Source organism: Tamandua tetradactyla, chromosome 11 (genome assembly GCF_023851605.1).
Source record: "Tamandua tetradactyla isolate mTamTet1 chromosome 11, mTamTet1.pri, whole genome shotgun sequence".
Taxonomy (NCBI): domain Eukaryota; kingdom Metazoa; phylum Chordata; class Mammalia; order Pilosa; family Myrmecophagidae; genus Tamandua; species Tamandua tetradactyla.
Genome location: NC_135337.1, coordinates 96,049,561 through 96,063,001, shown reverse-complemented (window position 1 = coordinate 96,063,001; position 13,441 = coordinate 96,049,561). Strand labels below are relative to the sequence as shown.

General features: G+C 60.3%; 1 protein-coding gene and 1 long non-coding RNA gene across 3 annotated transcripts; one reads left to right on the top strand and one right to left on the bottom strand.

The window, feature by feature from the left end:
* Nucleotides 1-1,121: 1,121 nt before the first annotated feature.
* TMEM59L (transmembrane protein 59 like) lies at nt 1,122-5,635 on the top strand. 2 transcript variants are annotated; one of them, XM_077122124.1, is made up of 8 exons: nt 1,122-1,323; nt 1,984-2,128; nt 2,214-2,317; nt 3,207-3,362; nt 3,777-3,879; nt 4,618-4,726; nt 4,807-4,924; nt 5,066-5,635. In XM_077122124.1, the coding sequence occupies exons 1-8, from the start codon at nt 1,162-1,164 to the stop codon at nt 5,192-5,194; spliced, it is 1,026 nt and encodes a 341-aa protein (XP_076978239.1). In that variant the 5' UTR covers nt 1,122-1,161; the 3' UTR covers nt 5,195-5,635. The 2 variants fall into 2 exon arrangements, with proteins under 2 accessions (XP_076978239.1, XP_076978238.1); XM_077122123.1 differs by having other exon boundaries at nt 1,124-1,323; nt 4,609-4,726.
* LOC143650850 (uncharacterized) lies at nt 2,876-4,359 on the bottom strand. The gene is made up of 3 exons (XR_013159688.1): nt 4,253-4,359; nt 3,505-3,546; nt 2,876-3,371 (listed from the first exon to the last, which is right to left on the bottom strand). It is a non-coding gene; the product is annotated as an uncharacterized LOC143650850 (long non-coding RNA).
* Nucleotides 5,636-13,441: the final 7,806 nt, after the last annotated feature.

The following is a 13,441-nucleotide window of genomic DNA, read 5'->3' as shown; positions in this document are numbered from 1 at the left end:
CGGCGGCGGGATCCAGATGTTCGGGTCCGTCAGGCACAGCCGCGCCTGATTAAGCCACGTGGGGGCCGGCCCGGGCCGCCGAGATGAAAGCGTGGAGGCCCCGGGGGGAGCGGGGCGCGCCAGGGCCCCTCCTGAGTCCCCTCCTCCCCTGCCGGAACCTGCAGCGCCCTCTGCCCCGACGACCCCGCGTGGTCGCCACCCCGTCTGCGGGGGCGGGGCGTAGCTGGGGGGCGGGCCGTAGCTGGGGGGCGCGCAGGCCGTGGCGGGGCGCGGCGTCCGCAGGCACCTGCGCCAGGCGCCGTGGCAGGGAGCCATTGTCTCTGCAGGGGACCCATTCCCGTGCCTGGCAGAGAGGAGCTGAGGGCGCACCTAACCCTAGCGTCGGCGCGTGGGCGGACATCGACCACCTTGGGGTGTGACAGTTTGGGGAGCCAAAAGGGCCCCTGATCGCTCCAAGTTTTCCTGCAAGAGTTAGCTATTTAGCAGCCACTCCCGCCCCCCACAGGCTCCCGTGTGCCCCCCGGTGCTGGGGAAGATGGGGCCAGATGTCCCCAGCTCCGTTCATCTGAGCCGGGGCAGAAAGTGGGGGGGTAGGGGTGAAGCTGGGGGAGCCCCAGAGGGGCTGGGAGGGCTTCTTGGAGGAGGCAGAGGGCGCCAAGTCACTTCCACTCTGATCTGAGTGTCAGTGGAGACCCGGTTACAGATCTCCCCACGGCACTCCTGACCTGGCCCTGGCACCCTCACCTCCCTCCTCCAACAAGCTCCTTCCCGTCTCAGGGCCTTTGCCCGAGCCGCTGCGTTCCCCCGATTGCCCCTCCCCTCTCTCCAGGACTCCCTGGCCAGTGGAGTCTTATCTCCTTGCCCTATTTCCTCCCTCTTAGCCCCCAGCGCTGTGTGAGAGCCCCTCGGCCTGTGGGCACCAAGGGGATCCGACGGGGCTCCGTGGCACAGAGGCTACAGACGGCGGGTCTGCGAGCCACCTACCCGCGTCCACGCGCGGCCCCGCACCCCCACGCTGCGGCAGCGCGGCTCCCCCGCCCGTTCTCCGCATCCCCCGCCCCCCCTTCCCAGGCTGCCTCGCTCGGGTGACGTCAGCTCCCGGTCCCCGCCGCATCCTCCGCGCTGCGCCCGAGCCCGGCGCCCCCCGCACCCGGCCCGGCCATGGCGACCGTCTCGATGCTGCCGTTGCTGCTGCTGCTGCTGCCGCTGCCACCCGCCGTCCCCGCGTCGCCCATCCGCGACCCCTTCGCCCCGCAGCTCGGGGACACGCAGAGCTGCCAGCTGCGATGCCGCGACCGCGACTCCGACCTGCTGCCCTCGCAGGTCGGGCGCGTGCGTCGCCAGCGCGAGGACCCCGGGTCTCTCCGACGGGGGTGGGGGACGGGGGTCCTATCTCGGGGAAGGGCTGGGGGTCGTTCGATGAAGGAGGGGTGGGGGTTGGGGTCTATCGAGTGGGAGCGGGTGGGAGGATTGCGGGGTGGGGGGGAGTGCGGGTCTGGGGCTCCTGCTGTTGCGGTGGGCAGCTCTCTGCTGCGCCCCAGGCGCACCTCCCATCATCCTCAGGCCTGAAGACCCCCTCATCCTCAACTTCTCTCTCTAGGCCTGTATGGCTCTCCCATTCTCCCCCCAACTTCCACCCCAACCTCTGGCCCCCTAGTGCATCCTGCACCAGTCAAGCCAGATCCGGTTTTCCCAGGTCCAGAGGATAATAAAACCTCCTCTCCCAGGTTTCCCTGCTCCTCAAACCTGAGAACCCCCCTCACACCCCCCTCCCTGGAGCCATAGGGGGGTCATTTCTCTCCCTCTTCCCTGTGTTCCTTCCAGCCCCCTCCCCACCAGGGAAGGGGAGATGCAGCCTTACCCCAATTTCCCTAGATTTGGCGGTGAGGCCATACCTCCTCCATGCTTCCCCTCCCGAGTGCTTCCAGCCTTCACATCCTCCCCAGTACTCCTCTGGTCTGAGCCACCTATTCCCCTGACCAGGCGGGGCTTGAGGGCCCCTCGGAGTCTCCCTACGACAGGGCTGTCCTGGTCAGCGCCTGTGAGCGCGGCTGCCGCCTCTTCTCCATCTGCCGCTTTGTGGCCAGGAGCGCCAAGCCCAACGCCACCCAGACTGAGTGCGAAGCAGGTGAGGGCCGGCTGGAGTGGGGGGGGGGGTGCAAGGAGAGGGAGAGGTGTGGGGGCTGCAGCCCTAAAGCCCCCATGCTCTGCAGCCTGCGTGGAGGCCTATGTGAAGGAGACAGAGCAGCAGGCCTGCAGCCAGGGGTGCTGGAGCCAGCTGCCAGAGCCCGAGCCCCAGCCGGAGCAGGAGCCCAAGGTGGGCGCCCCTCTTCCTGCCACCTGCCCCTCCCCTCGGCCGCACCCCCACCTCTCCTCACCTCCATAGTCCCCACAAGGGGCACAGAACCGGTCCCCACACCCTAGTCCTACTCCCATTTAGTGCCCCAGCAGGGGATGCCACCTGGGCTTGTAACCCTCCCTCGCCTCACTCATCTTCAGCATTGCCATGGCTGACTTTATTGAGTGCCTACTGTGTACTGGGTGCAGGTGTAAGCTTTGTCCCTATATTGCCACCCTAACGAGCAGGTGGTCCCTGTCATTGGGATGGGGATGGGAGGGTCGGAAATAGGGTGCAGAGGTTCCAATAGGCACAGCCTCCCAATCTCTCTCCTCCATGGCACGGTCCACGAGTGAGTCAGTACTACCTCAGGGGAAACTCAGGTACATAACTCACTCAGCACAGTAAGACCCATGGAGCTGGGACTCCCTGGAAAGCCTTTCCCACCTGTGCCCGTTCCCCCACCCCACCCCCGCCCCCCAAGTTGTTTCTCTACTCAGAAAGACTCTTCTTCCCTTCACCTTCTCCTGTCCCAAGTTTCCTCCTGAGGCCACCAAAGCAAGAATAATGGTGGGGAACGTCTGGCAGCAGTAAAGGCTGCGTTAGCTGCTCGGGCTGGGCCAGGAACCTGGAAGGAGCCGTTAGTTGAACTTTTAAGAGCAACCCCCACTGTCGGGTTCAGAGAGGGCAATCTGCTTCCTCCTGGCACACAGTGAGGCAATGCAGCACCAGGGTCGTCCTGCATTATATGCCCTTTTGCCCCATACCATTTAGCCAACCACCATCATGGTGAATTCTGGCCACAGACCTCCCCAATGGGTTCATGCCACACCTGGTGACACTTCTGTGCCTTGGGCCTCTCCTGCAGCAGAGAAAGGTTCTAGAAGCTCCAGGTGGGGCCCTCTCGCTCCTGGACCTGCTGTCCACTCTGTGCAATGACCTTGTCAACTCGGCCCAGGGTTTCGTGTCCTCCACCTGGACATACTATCTGCAGACCGACAATGGGAAGGTGGTGGTCTTCCAGGTGAGAGCTCTGGCAGCAGGCGCACCAATCCAGCATCATATGGTGGGGGAGAGGGGGTGGGTGCTTCAGCTATTGGCTTATAGAACACAAAGTCCACCCGTGGTTCAGCTTCAGGCACAGCTGGATCCAGGGGCTCACTCACCTCTCCAAGGGCTTCAGTTCCAGATAAGGGCTTCTCTCCCGACTGGGGGACAGATGCTTCTGATTGACCCTGGCTGAGTCATGAGTGCCCCAGACCTGCACTCCTCCCCCACCCCGCAATCTCTGGCCAATCTCTGTTGGCTCCACCAGTTGGTGTTCCTACTTCTGGGGCTGGGGGCTGAAGAAAGCCCTCCCTGCCCGGCCCAGACCCCAGCGGGACAAGGCAGGGCTCTGCTAAAACCGCATCTCTGCCTCCTCCTGCTCCCCACCCAGACGCAGCCCGTGGTGGAGAGCCCAGGGACTGAGGGCGCTCGTCTGCAGCGCGTGGAGGTGACCTGGCGGGGATCCCGCCCTGACGCCTTGGAGGTGCACGTGGGTAAGGCCAGGCAGAGAGGAGGTGTCCTCCCACGGGGCACTGCTGCCTCCCCCCCCCCAGCCCTCCCGGCAGTGTAGCCTTGGGGGCATCTCCTGCCCAAGGCCAGCTGCTAGGATTGGGGACCCATCTCTCAGCTCCTGGGGCTTTAGGCTCTGCCTCCCAGAATTCTTTCATCTGCATCCCAGATTCTCTGTCCGCCTTCCGGGGTTCCTTTTTCCAGCTCTCCAAATCCCTTTGTCTGGCTTCCAGAATTCCTCAGTCTACCTCGCAGGGCTCCTTGTCCACCTCCCAGAATCCCTCTGTCCACCTCCCAGGATTCCTTTGACTAACTCTCCAAATTCCTTCCTCCTCCTCCCAGAATTCCTCTGTTCACCTCTCAGGGCTTCTTGTTCATCTCCTTCCCAGAACCCCTCTGTCCGCCTCCCAGAATCCCTTGTCTGCCTCCCAGAACCCCTCTGTCCACCTTCCAGAATCCCTCTGTTGGCCTCCTAGAATCCCGTCTACCCCCCAGAATCCCTCTGTCTACCTCCCAGAATTCCTCTGTCTACCTCCCAGAATCCCTCTGTCCGCCTCCCAGAATCCCTCTGTCCGCCTCCCGGGCACCTCGCATCCACCCCCCCCACACCCGGGGCTGTGACCTCTACTCCAGGACGGCAGGCCCCGGCGTCCCAAGTACCCGTCTGTCCTTTCCGCGGCCACCGCTCCTCTCAGGGCGGCTGCACCTCTCAGACCCCGTAGGCCCCCTGGACAAGGTAAGAAAGGCCAAGATCCGTGTGAAGACCAGCAGCAAGGCCAAGGTGGAGCCCGAGGAGTTTCAGGACAATGACTTCCTCAGCTGCATGTCCCGGTGGGTGCCCTGCCGGGTGGGGGTCAGGGAGCAGCCCGAGGGCAGAGGTTCCCAGCCGCTGAGCAGAGCTCCCCGCGCAGGCGCTCGGGGCTGCCGCGCTGGGTCCTGGCCTGCTGCCTCTGCCTCTCGGTGCTGGTGATGCTGTGGTTGAGCTGCTCCACCCTGGTCACTGCCCCGGGCCAGCGCCTCAAGCTCCAGGTGGGCAGGTGGGGGGGAGGGAGCGGCCGGAGTCCCTCCTCCCCCTCCCTGCACAGCCCCACCCCCTCACCCGCCCTCCCTTCCCTTGGGGTGCCCTTGGGTTGAGGGTGGGACTGTTGTCACCTTCCTGCACCCCTGCAGCCTCTGACCCTGGAGCAGCACAAAAGCTTCCTGGCAGAGCCCGACTGGTCCCTGTACCCGCCCCCGTCGCCCACCTGGGAGGACAGCCCCCCGCCCTACAAGCTGAAGCTGGGCCTGACCAAGCTGTAGGCCCCAGGCCGCCCAGGGCCTGCTGGGCACCCAGAGGTCTGCTGTGGGTTCCATTTTGGGGCTCCTCCACCCCCAAATCCTCCTTTCCTCAGTTCTGCCCTCACCTCCGGGGTTCTGGGGGCCATGCTGCCCTCGTAGGGGTTTGGGATCGCCTTAGGTCCCTCACTGCTCCTCCTCTTCCCCAGGTGTGCTCCTCTTTGTCTTTTGTCCTGTGGCTTCTGAGTATTTGAGCCCTAGTCTTTGTGCTGCCTTCCTCTTTCTTTCTCTCCCCTCTCTGGGGGCCTGACGTTCCAGGGGAGCCACCTCTTGCTGAGAGCTGATCCCTCTTTTCCCATCCCAGCCATGCAAGGGTGGGCAGCTCTGTGCCAGGAGGGGTGGCTGGGGCTGGGGGTGCAGCACTGGTGGGGGCGGGGCTGGGAAATAAACCAAGTATATAAAAGACGTCTGGGGCCGAGTCACTTCTGTTGGTCTGTCTGTCTGCCTTGGGGAATTGGCCAGAGCTTGGCCATGAACTCTGCCCACCTTAGATCCCTCTGAGATGCGGAAGCCTTGGAAACTGGTTCCAGGGGCACCCCTCTGCTGCCCAGCCCCCATCACACTCCCAACACAGGGTTGTGCCTGGAAAAGAGGCTCCTGCTTCCCAATGGGGCTGGGAGGCCAGTACCACTTCCTGGGCCCCCATGTCCCTGCTATGAAATGGTGTGTTGGGTCCCGAAGGGGAGGCTTGGAATTATTTTGCCAATCTGACATCCATTTCCCCTTCTTTTGGGGGAGCAGCTCTGTTCATCAGAGAGTTCTGGGGCATCCCAATGTATTTTCTCCCCTTTTCTGGCCCTGGGGACCAAAGTTGGCCCGCCAGCCTCCCTCTCCAGCCCTTAGCACGTGAGGGGATCATCCTGGACGGGGACAGCCAGGCTATAACACAGTCCTGCACCTCCACCCTTCCTGCCCCCGCAGGCTCCTCCCCATCCTTCCCACACATTCCCTTTCACTGCAGCCCACTGAAATTGGTTTCTGTTGCTCGAAACCAGAGATTCTGGCTGGTGCAGACCTTATCTCCTGGGGAGAGTTTGGGGGTGAGGGGCATGGTGGTCCCAACCCCCAGGGACCAGACAGAGGTGTCCTTCTGGGGGTTCCAGGCTGACAGGGTGATGGGGGCTGGGTCTCCAGAGAGGCTCACCCACATTCTCCCACCATATGAGCACTCCGCCTTCCCAGGGACTTGCGGCTCCGAAGAGGGTTGAGAGGTCAGGGGTTTTCTCTCCCTGCCTCCCTCCTTACATCCCCCACCCCAAGGCCATGGCTCCCAAGCCCTGCTCCCCCTTTTGAGGAGACTCTATTAAAACTCCTGGTTTGCAACATGACAAGCAAACTCACCACCCTCCCCTGTCTACGTGGGACATGACTCCCAGGGGTGTGGCCCTTCCTGGCAACGTGGGACAGAAATCCTAGAATGAGCTGAGACTCAGCATCAGGGGATTGAGAAAACCTTCTTGACCAAAAGGGGGAAGAGCAAAATGAGACAAAATAAAGAGTCAGTGGCTGAGAGATTCCAAACAGAGTCGAGAGGTTATCCTGGAGGTTGTTCTTACATGTTGAGTGGATATCACCTTGTTATACAAGATGTAGTGGAGAGGCTGGAGGGAACTGCCTGAAAATGTAGAGCTGTGTTTCAGTAGCCATGTTTCTTGAAGACGATTATATAATGATATATCTTTCACCATGTGACTGTGTGATTGTGAAAACCTTGTGTCTGATGCTCCTTTTATCCAGGGCATGGACAGATGAGTAAAACATATGGATTAAAAATAAATAAATAAATAATAGGGAGAACAAATGTTAAATTGGGTAGAGGGAAATACCAGCGGCCAATGAGAGGGAGGGGTAAGGGGTATGGTATGTATGAGTTTTTCTTTTTATTCTTTTTTCTGGAGTGATGCAAATGTTCTGAGAAATGATCATGGAGGTGAATATGCAACTAGTGATGATATTTGAGCCGTTGATTGCACACCAAGTATGGAATGTTCATACGTTAAGAATGTTCGTGCTGTATGCTGATTGGTTTTACTAATAAAAATTTAAAGCAAAGAGAAAGAGAGAACAAACTCCTGGCTTGCTTCCGGGATCCACTGAGCATCAGGCTTCAACCCAGAGGTGTCATTCGGGCCCCCATCCCCAGAGGAACCCTGCCCAGGAAGGGAGTAGAAGCCATGAGTAGCTGGTTCCACCTGCCCTACTCCCAACCAAACACGCTTGCCTTTTTCATTTTATTTCATTCCAGTTGGTGTATGTTTAGGTCAACAACTGCTGCTGGCCAGCCTAGCTCCAGAGGGACCCATGTTCCTTGCTGTGCCTGGCGACCAGCCTCTCTAGATTGTGGCAACCCTCGAAACCTGGTGCCATCTTGTTCCTTCCTCGTCCTCCTCCCCACTTCGTCCCATTGGCCAGGCCTGCTGCTCAGCCTCAAGCTGGCCCCTTCTCTGCCTCCGTGACCGCCACCATGGCCCAAGCTGCCATTACCTCCTATTCGACAACTGCATCCCTCTCAGGGCTGTCTCTGCTCCCCCCACCACACCCCCACCGGTGGGTTCTCCAGGCAGCAGTTGATTGGGGAGCCATTGTTAGGAAGCAAATCCTAAACCTACATCTCCTGCTTCCAGGAATTCCTGTCCCTTTGAGGAGCCCGAACATGTGACCGTGCCAGCCAGGCCCACCACGCCTGCACCTATGCCTGCAACCCAGTCTCCACCCGCACTCACTGGGCCCCACAGCACAGGATTCTCTCTGGAAGCCTGGAGGCCACCTTGTTCCTACCCAGGGCCTTTGTGCTCGTTTCCCTCTGCCAGGAATACCTTCCCGGCACGACCCTTGCACCATGCCCCCACCAAATGGCTCCTGAGCAAGGGCGACTTACCTGCCACCCCCAGACTGGGCCAGCACCCCTTTCATACCCATTTCCTGTTGTTTTGCTCTGTCCATGTTTATAATTGGGTAATAGTCATTTTTTCAACCATATCAGGCTCTTTTATCATAACATTTATAACTACCTGAAGGCAGCTCCCCAGAAATTCTGGCAGAGACCAGATGATGGGCCATCGCTTCTCATCTATGTATTTGTTCACCAGATGTTTGTTACATGCTTTTATAAGTTCTCAGCCATTACCAAGATTCGGTCATTCTTTTTTGCTGGGGCATCCCTCTGTCTCCATCCTGGACCCTGAAGCCAGCCCCCGGCCCTGGGTTTCCCAGCCTCGGCCTTGCCCTGTCAGAGTTGTGACCGCCCTGCCCAGACCCTGAGAGGCCCTGGAGCCCAATCTTCTGTGCTTGCTGCTTGCGGCCTTGGCAGCCCAGATGGCCACTGCTGCTTAAAGAGACAAAACGTTTCCTTCCTTGCTGTTCCCAGTAGTGGCATCAATGATTCAGCCTTGGGGCTTTCACTCCAGCCACCTTCGGCCGGGAGTGCTGTCCTGGGCTCTGCAGGTTCCTACCCAGCGCCTGCTGTCCTCTTCCCTTCCTCATGGAAACCTGCTTGGGCTGACCACTGGGCTGGGGGGCTTGGGGGCAGAGTACCAGCCTGGGTGGTACTTTCCAGGCCTGGGTGGAATTTTTGGGAGAGAAACATGCCTTGGCCACTGTGGTTGCTGAGCTGGGACAGGCTGAGCCTGGAGCTGCCAAAGGCCTTTTGTCATCATGTCACAGAGCCTGCCAGAGGGATGATGTCATGAAGCCCTGGACCAAGCCGTGCCTGAAGCCCTCCCGGCCCCTAGGCCAGCTGGGCTTGGCTCCTGCCACTTGGACCTGAAAAGTCACGACTGACCATGTCTGTCCCTTGAGCCTGAGCGCCCCCCACCTCCAGCACAGGGCGGGTATTTTTGGTTTTGCTGGGTTTTTTTTTTTTCTTTTCCATTTTAATATGTGTCCAGTGAATCAATTATTTAAAAAATGATTTTAATTAATTTACTTCACTTTAAATTGAGATAAAAACCCATGTAACACAAAGCTCACCATTTTGACCATCCAGAGTGCCCATGTCGGTGTTTTTAGCTCCGTCAGCACTGCAGTTCCAGAACAATTGCAGGATTCGCCACAAACCGTGCCCTTCAGGCAGCCGTTCCCCACCCCCTCCCCGGTGAATTAATTCTTGAAGCCCCAGCGACCAGCCCAAGGCCGGGCCCAAATGGACGCCTCTTAAGGGTGGAACAGATTATACTGGGCCCCCACTGTGCCTGTCGGCATGTGCAGCAGGGCAGGTGGTGAGGGAAGGCTGCATGGAGGAGGTGGTGGCTGAGCTGGGCTCTGAGGAATGGGTAGAGTCTGGGGCCTGTGCCTGGTCCAACTCTCCCCCCGCCTAGTACCAAGTGCCTGGCTTCATCCCTTGGTTCGTGTCTTCCTCCTGGGTCACGGCCTCGGCGAGCCCCCTACCCCTCATGTCTGATCCGCTGCCCAGCACACTGCCCACACAGACCACAGAGGCACCTCCTGGATGGACGTGGGCCCCCAGACCCGCTGCAGAGGGGCATGTGCTGCCCCTCTGGTCCCCCGGCCCCAGGGCAGAGGCAGCCAGGCGATGTCTCCTCTGGGGTCTCAGGAGAGAGGGGGCCCTTTGTCTCCAAGACGGGCAAGGCCAGTTCAGTGACCTGGTGCCCTCACCCAGCCACCCCTCCTGGAACCTCAGTCTCCTCGTCTGTGCCTCCAGCCCTGTGCAGCATTTGGGAAGCAGCCCCCTCCCCCTTCTCTGTCCACCCTCCTGCACCCACCAGAGACCAGATGGAGGGTGGGTGGCGGGTGTCATAGCAACAGGCAGCAGCATGCGTCTGGGTAGCACAGGGTTGCCATGGCAACTGCCTCTCCTGGTTCCCTGGTGACAGGCCTGAGTTCTTGGTCCAGAGGCGGGAATCGCCGGGAAAGGGAGGAAACAGGGTTGGGGGTGGGGAGTGTGCTGGCATGGAAGGACTGTGGCTCACGTTTGATGCCCCCAGGGGTGTCCTGAGGCCGGGCCTGGCCCCTACATCCGCCCAGGGCCAGGGGCTACCCAGGTTAAGCCAGAGGGGGCGGCTGAGGCCCCCACGGGTCCCCCCTGCTCGTCGCTGGCCTGGCTCCCGCCTCAGGGACTTCACCCGGGCCTCCCCTGCCTGCAACACCCTCTTCTTCTGGCCGACTCTTTAGCCTGAAGGCCCCGCCCTGATGCCCGGCTCAGCTGGCTCCTGCCTCCAAAACACTCAGCTGGCTCCTGCCTCCAAAGCACGACGCCCCAACGCGCGCCTTCATCGTGTTGACAATTACGTTACTGCTCGTGTGCTTGTGTGGTGATTGGTTCAATAGAGGCTCCTTCTGCCAGATGTGCCGCACCAGCAGGCCGGGTCCCAGCTGGGCCCCGCAAGCCAAGCCGAGGCGGTGCGTGCTACGTCTCTGCCAACACCCTCCTTCTGGGTTCCGTCCCGCACACGCACCTCGCCCGCGGGGTCCCCGTCCACGTCCCTCGAGCACACCAAGCTCTTCCGGGCTCCGGACTTGGAACCTCCGCTTTAGTTGCTTTTGGGGGGGGTCTGGAACGCTCTGGAAGAATGCCCCGGAACATCCGAGAAGAGTCTGTCCCCTGCCCCTCCCAAAGCTCAGACACTGCCCCTCAGAGAGGTGTCCCTGACCACCCCAACCCGTCCCTGGCCAGTCGGCCCCTCCACCACTGTCCCTCTGCCCACGGCCGTTGCGGCAGTATTGCCACCTGGAAGGGCCTGGGGCATTTGCTGACTGTGCCTCTTAGACTTGTTTTTGTCCTTAGAGTAGAAGTTCCAGAACATTCTGGAACATGTGGGCAGGGATCTGGGCAAAGCAACAAGCACGATGGTGAGGAGGTCAGAGCCGTTTTGGAGGAAGGGGGACTAATTCTGGCTGAATGAAGGTGTCAGCCCCCCCCCATTTTCAGACACAAATCTGGGGCCCGGAGAGCCCGAGAGTCTGCATCCAGCCAGCATCTCAGGGCTCCTTCCCGCACCCGTGCCGGCTCTGTCTGGGGCCCTGCAGCCGCTGTCGAGGAGAACACGTGTCCCGGCCCTTGTGGGGTTGGGGTTGCGGTGGGGGAGACGAAGCATAAGCAGGAAGAACAAAAACGCGGGGAGGTTCTTCAAAATGCTGCTCCTGCAACTACCGCCTGGTCTGGCAATTTTTCTCCTAAGGGTGGACCCTAGAGGACCGAAGCAGGGGTTCCAGTTGTCCACTGCAGCACGCGGTTGTCCACAGCGGCACGACGGACAACCCCGGGAGGCACAAACGGCTCAAGTGCCCCTCAACAGACAACGGAGAAACAACGCTGCCGGTCCCTGCAGTGGGGTCCTGCTCTGCCATGAAGAGGAGTGAAGTTCTGCTGCAGCGTGCCTGAGCCTGGCAGACATTGAGGCAGTGAGAAAAACCAGCTGCAAGGCCTCCGGTTGTCTGGTACCATTTCTACGAAATACCCCAGACCGGCCAATCCACAGAGACAGAAAGTAGATTAGTGGCTGGAGGGGCTGGGTGGGCAAATGGAGACTTCTTGATTCAGGGTTGCAGAGTGTCTGCCTGGGGGGATGAAAATGCCCTAGAGTCGACCACAGTGGTAGCCTGTCCACCTCGCTGAGGAGGGCATGGGGACACTGGGGGTCAAGGCAGCACAGTGTTCTGGGACCCACGAGGTGGACACGGCCCTGCCTGGGAGGTGGTAGGAAAGCGAAGCGTCCTGAGCCTTGATTGCCTCCTCTGTAACACCTGGGGCTATAGCACTGAGACCCCCAACAGCTGGCTTAGGGTGCAGGAGTAGGTAGCCAGGCCCTGCCTGTGGCAAGCCATGCCAGCAGCAGGCCACATGGTGCCCAAGTGACCAGGCCTGCTGGACGCTGCCTGCCTGTCCCGGCCCTGGGGGACCTGCCAGACAACAGGTTATCACTGCCAGACCAGGAGTAGGCAGTGGGTACAGGGTCCCATGTGTGCCACCTCCACCTGCCCCTGCCCTGCCCCGCCCCGCTGTGGCGCCTGGGGTCTTGCCCTGCCTCACCCCCACTCTTACAGCAAAGTGCACACATGGCCTGGAATAACCTCCACCCAGCCCAGATGCCAGCACCCTGCCTCCTCCCCTCTCTCTTTCTTCCACCTTGCAATACGCCAGATGCCTCCTGCCCCAGGGCCTTTTCATGCCACCAGAAACCCAGCGACCCTCTCCTGCCCTCCACTTTCTGATCGTGGGCCGTGTGTGTAACCTGCAGGTCCGAATCCAGGCTGTTTTGGTGTGTGTGTTTGTAGAGCTGTGGGGGTGGGCAGGTGAGCGGACATCACCAGCTCCCCTGGAAGAAAGGCCCATATGGCAGACAAAAGTCTGAGCTTGCCAGAATGTGAGCTGCTCATGCACATACACTCGTAATGGCACGTACTGAGTGCTTGCTGTGTACAGAAGGCCATGGCACCCTTAGCACCTGGTATCTGTCCAGTTGTGCAGTATTGATGCCTGAGTGTTTTACATGGTGATCGGGCACCTGATGTGAACACGCACCTCTGCAGGGGCCCACCCAGGCAGGCCCTGGAGGGCTCAAGTCCCTCTGGGGTTCCTGCCCGAGGCTGCTCTAGGGAAGGTACTCTGACTCCGGGCGAAAGAATAACTGGGCTCCGGGCTGGAGAGTGGTCTGGGGAGCTGGGACCCTTCCAGAGCAGAGTCTAGGCCTTCAGTGGGGTGGGGGTGGGGGCACTTGTGGGGCCAGAGGGATGAAGGTGGGGGAGGAAGAAGAGAGGATGAAGCCACCAGTCTCGGATGGCTGAGGGTTGGGGTGTTTGGGGGACTGGAGGGGGCTGCAGGAGTTGGCACTGACAGAATGGACTTTGGGGCTGTAAATGGATTTGAAGGGTCTCTGGGCAGGACTTTGGAATACTGGAAGTTGGGATTGGAGTGGAGGATTTGAGTGGGAAGACAGTGTGAGGGTGGGTTTTGGGGTGTGAAAACCAGAATTGGTGGATGAAACAGGAACTTTGAGGGTCTGAGGGTGGAGATTCTCAGGGTCAGGGGAGGTTGGCATCAACGGGGCATGGAGGTCTCAGACTCGGGAGCAGGTTGTTTCTGGAACAGAGGGGCACTTGGGAGGGGGCCAAGGCTCGGGTTCCCAGGTTTAAGGGGTGACAGGCTCTTGGGTCTGAGGGCAGGTGGAGGGGGCGTTCAGGGATTGAGCACCAAGCTCAGCTGCCAGCTCGCGGATCTGCCGACCTGTTGCCCAGGCCCCTGTCCCACAGCCC

What these genes read in the sequence shown, in the direction of transcription:
- TMEM59L (XM_077122123.1), top strand. Translation starts at nt 1,162, where the DNA reads ATGGCGACCGTCTCGATGCTGCCGTTGCTGCTGCTGCTGCTGCCGCTG. An exon ending in CCAGACTGAGTGCGAAGCAG is followed by an intron (nt 2,129 to 2,213) that starts GTGAGGGCCGGC and finishes CATGCTCTGCAG; the next exon opens with CCTGCGTGGAGGCCTATGTG. An exon ending in CGCCTTGGAGGTGCACGTGG is followed by an intron (nt 3,880 to 4,608) that starts GTAAGGCCAGGC and finishes TGCACCTCTCAG; the next exon opens with ACCCCGTAGGCCCCCTGGAC.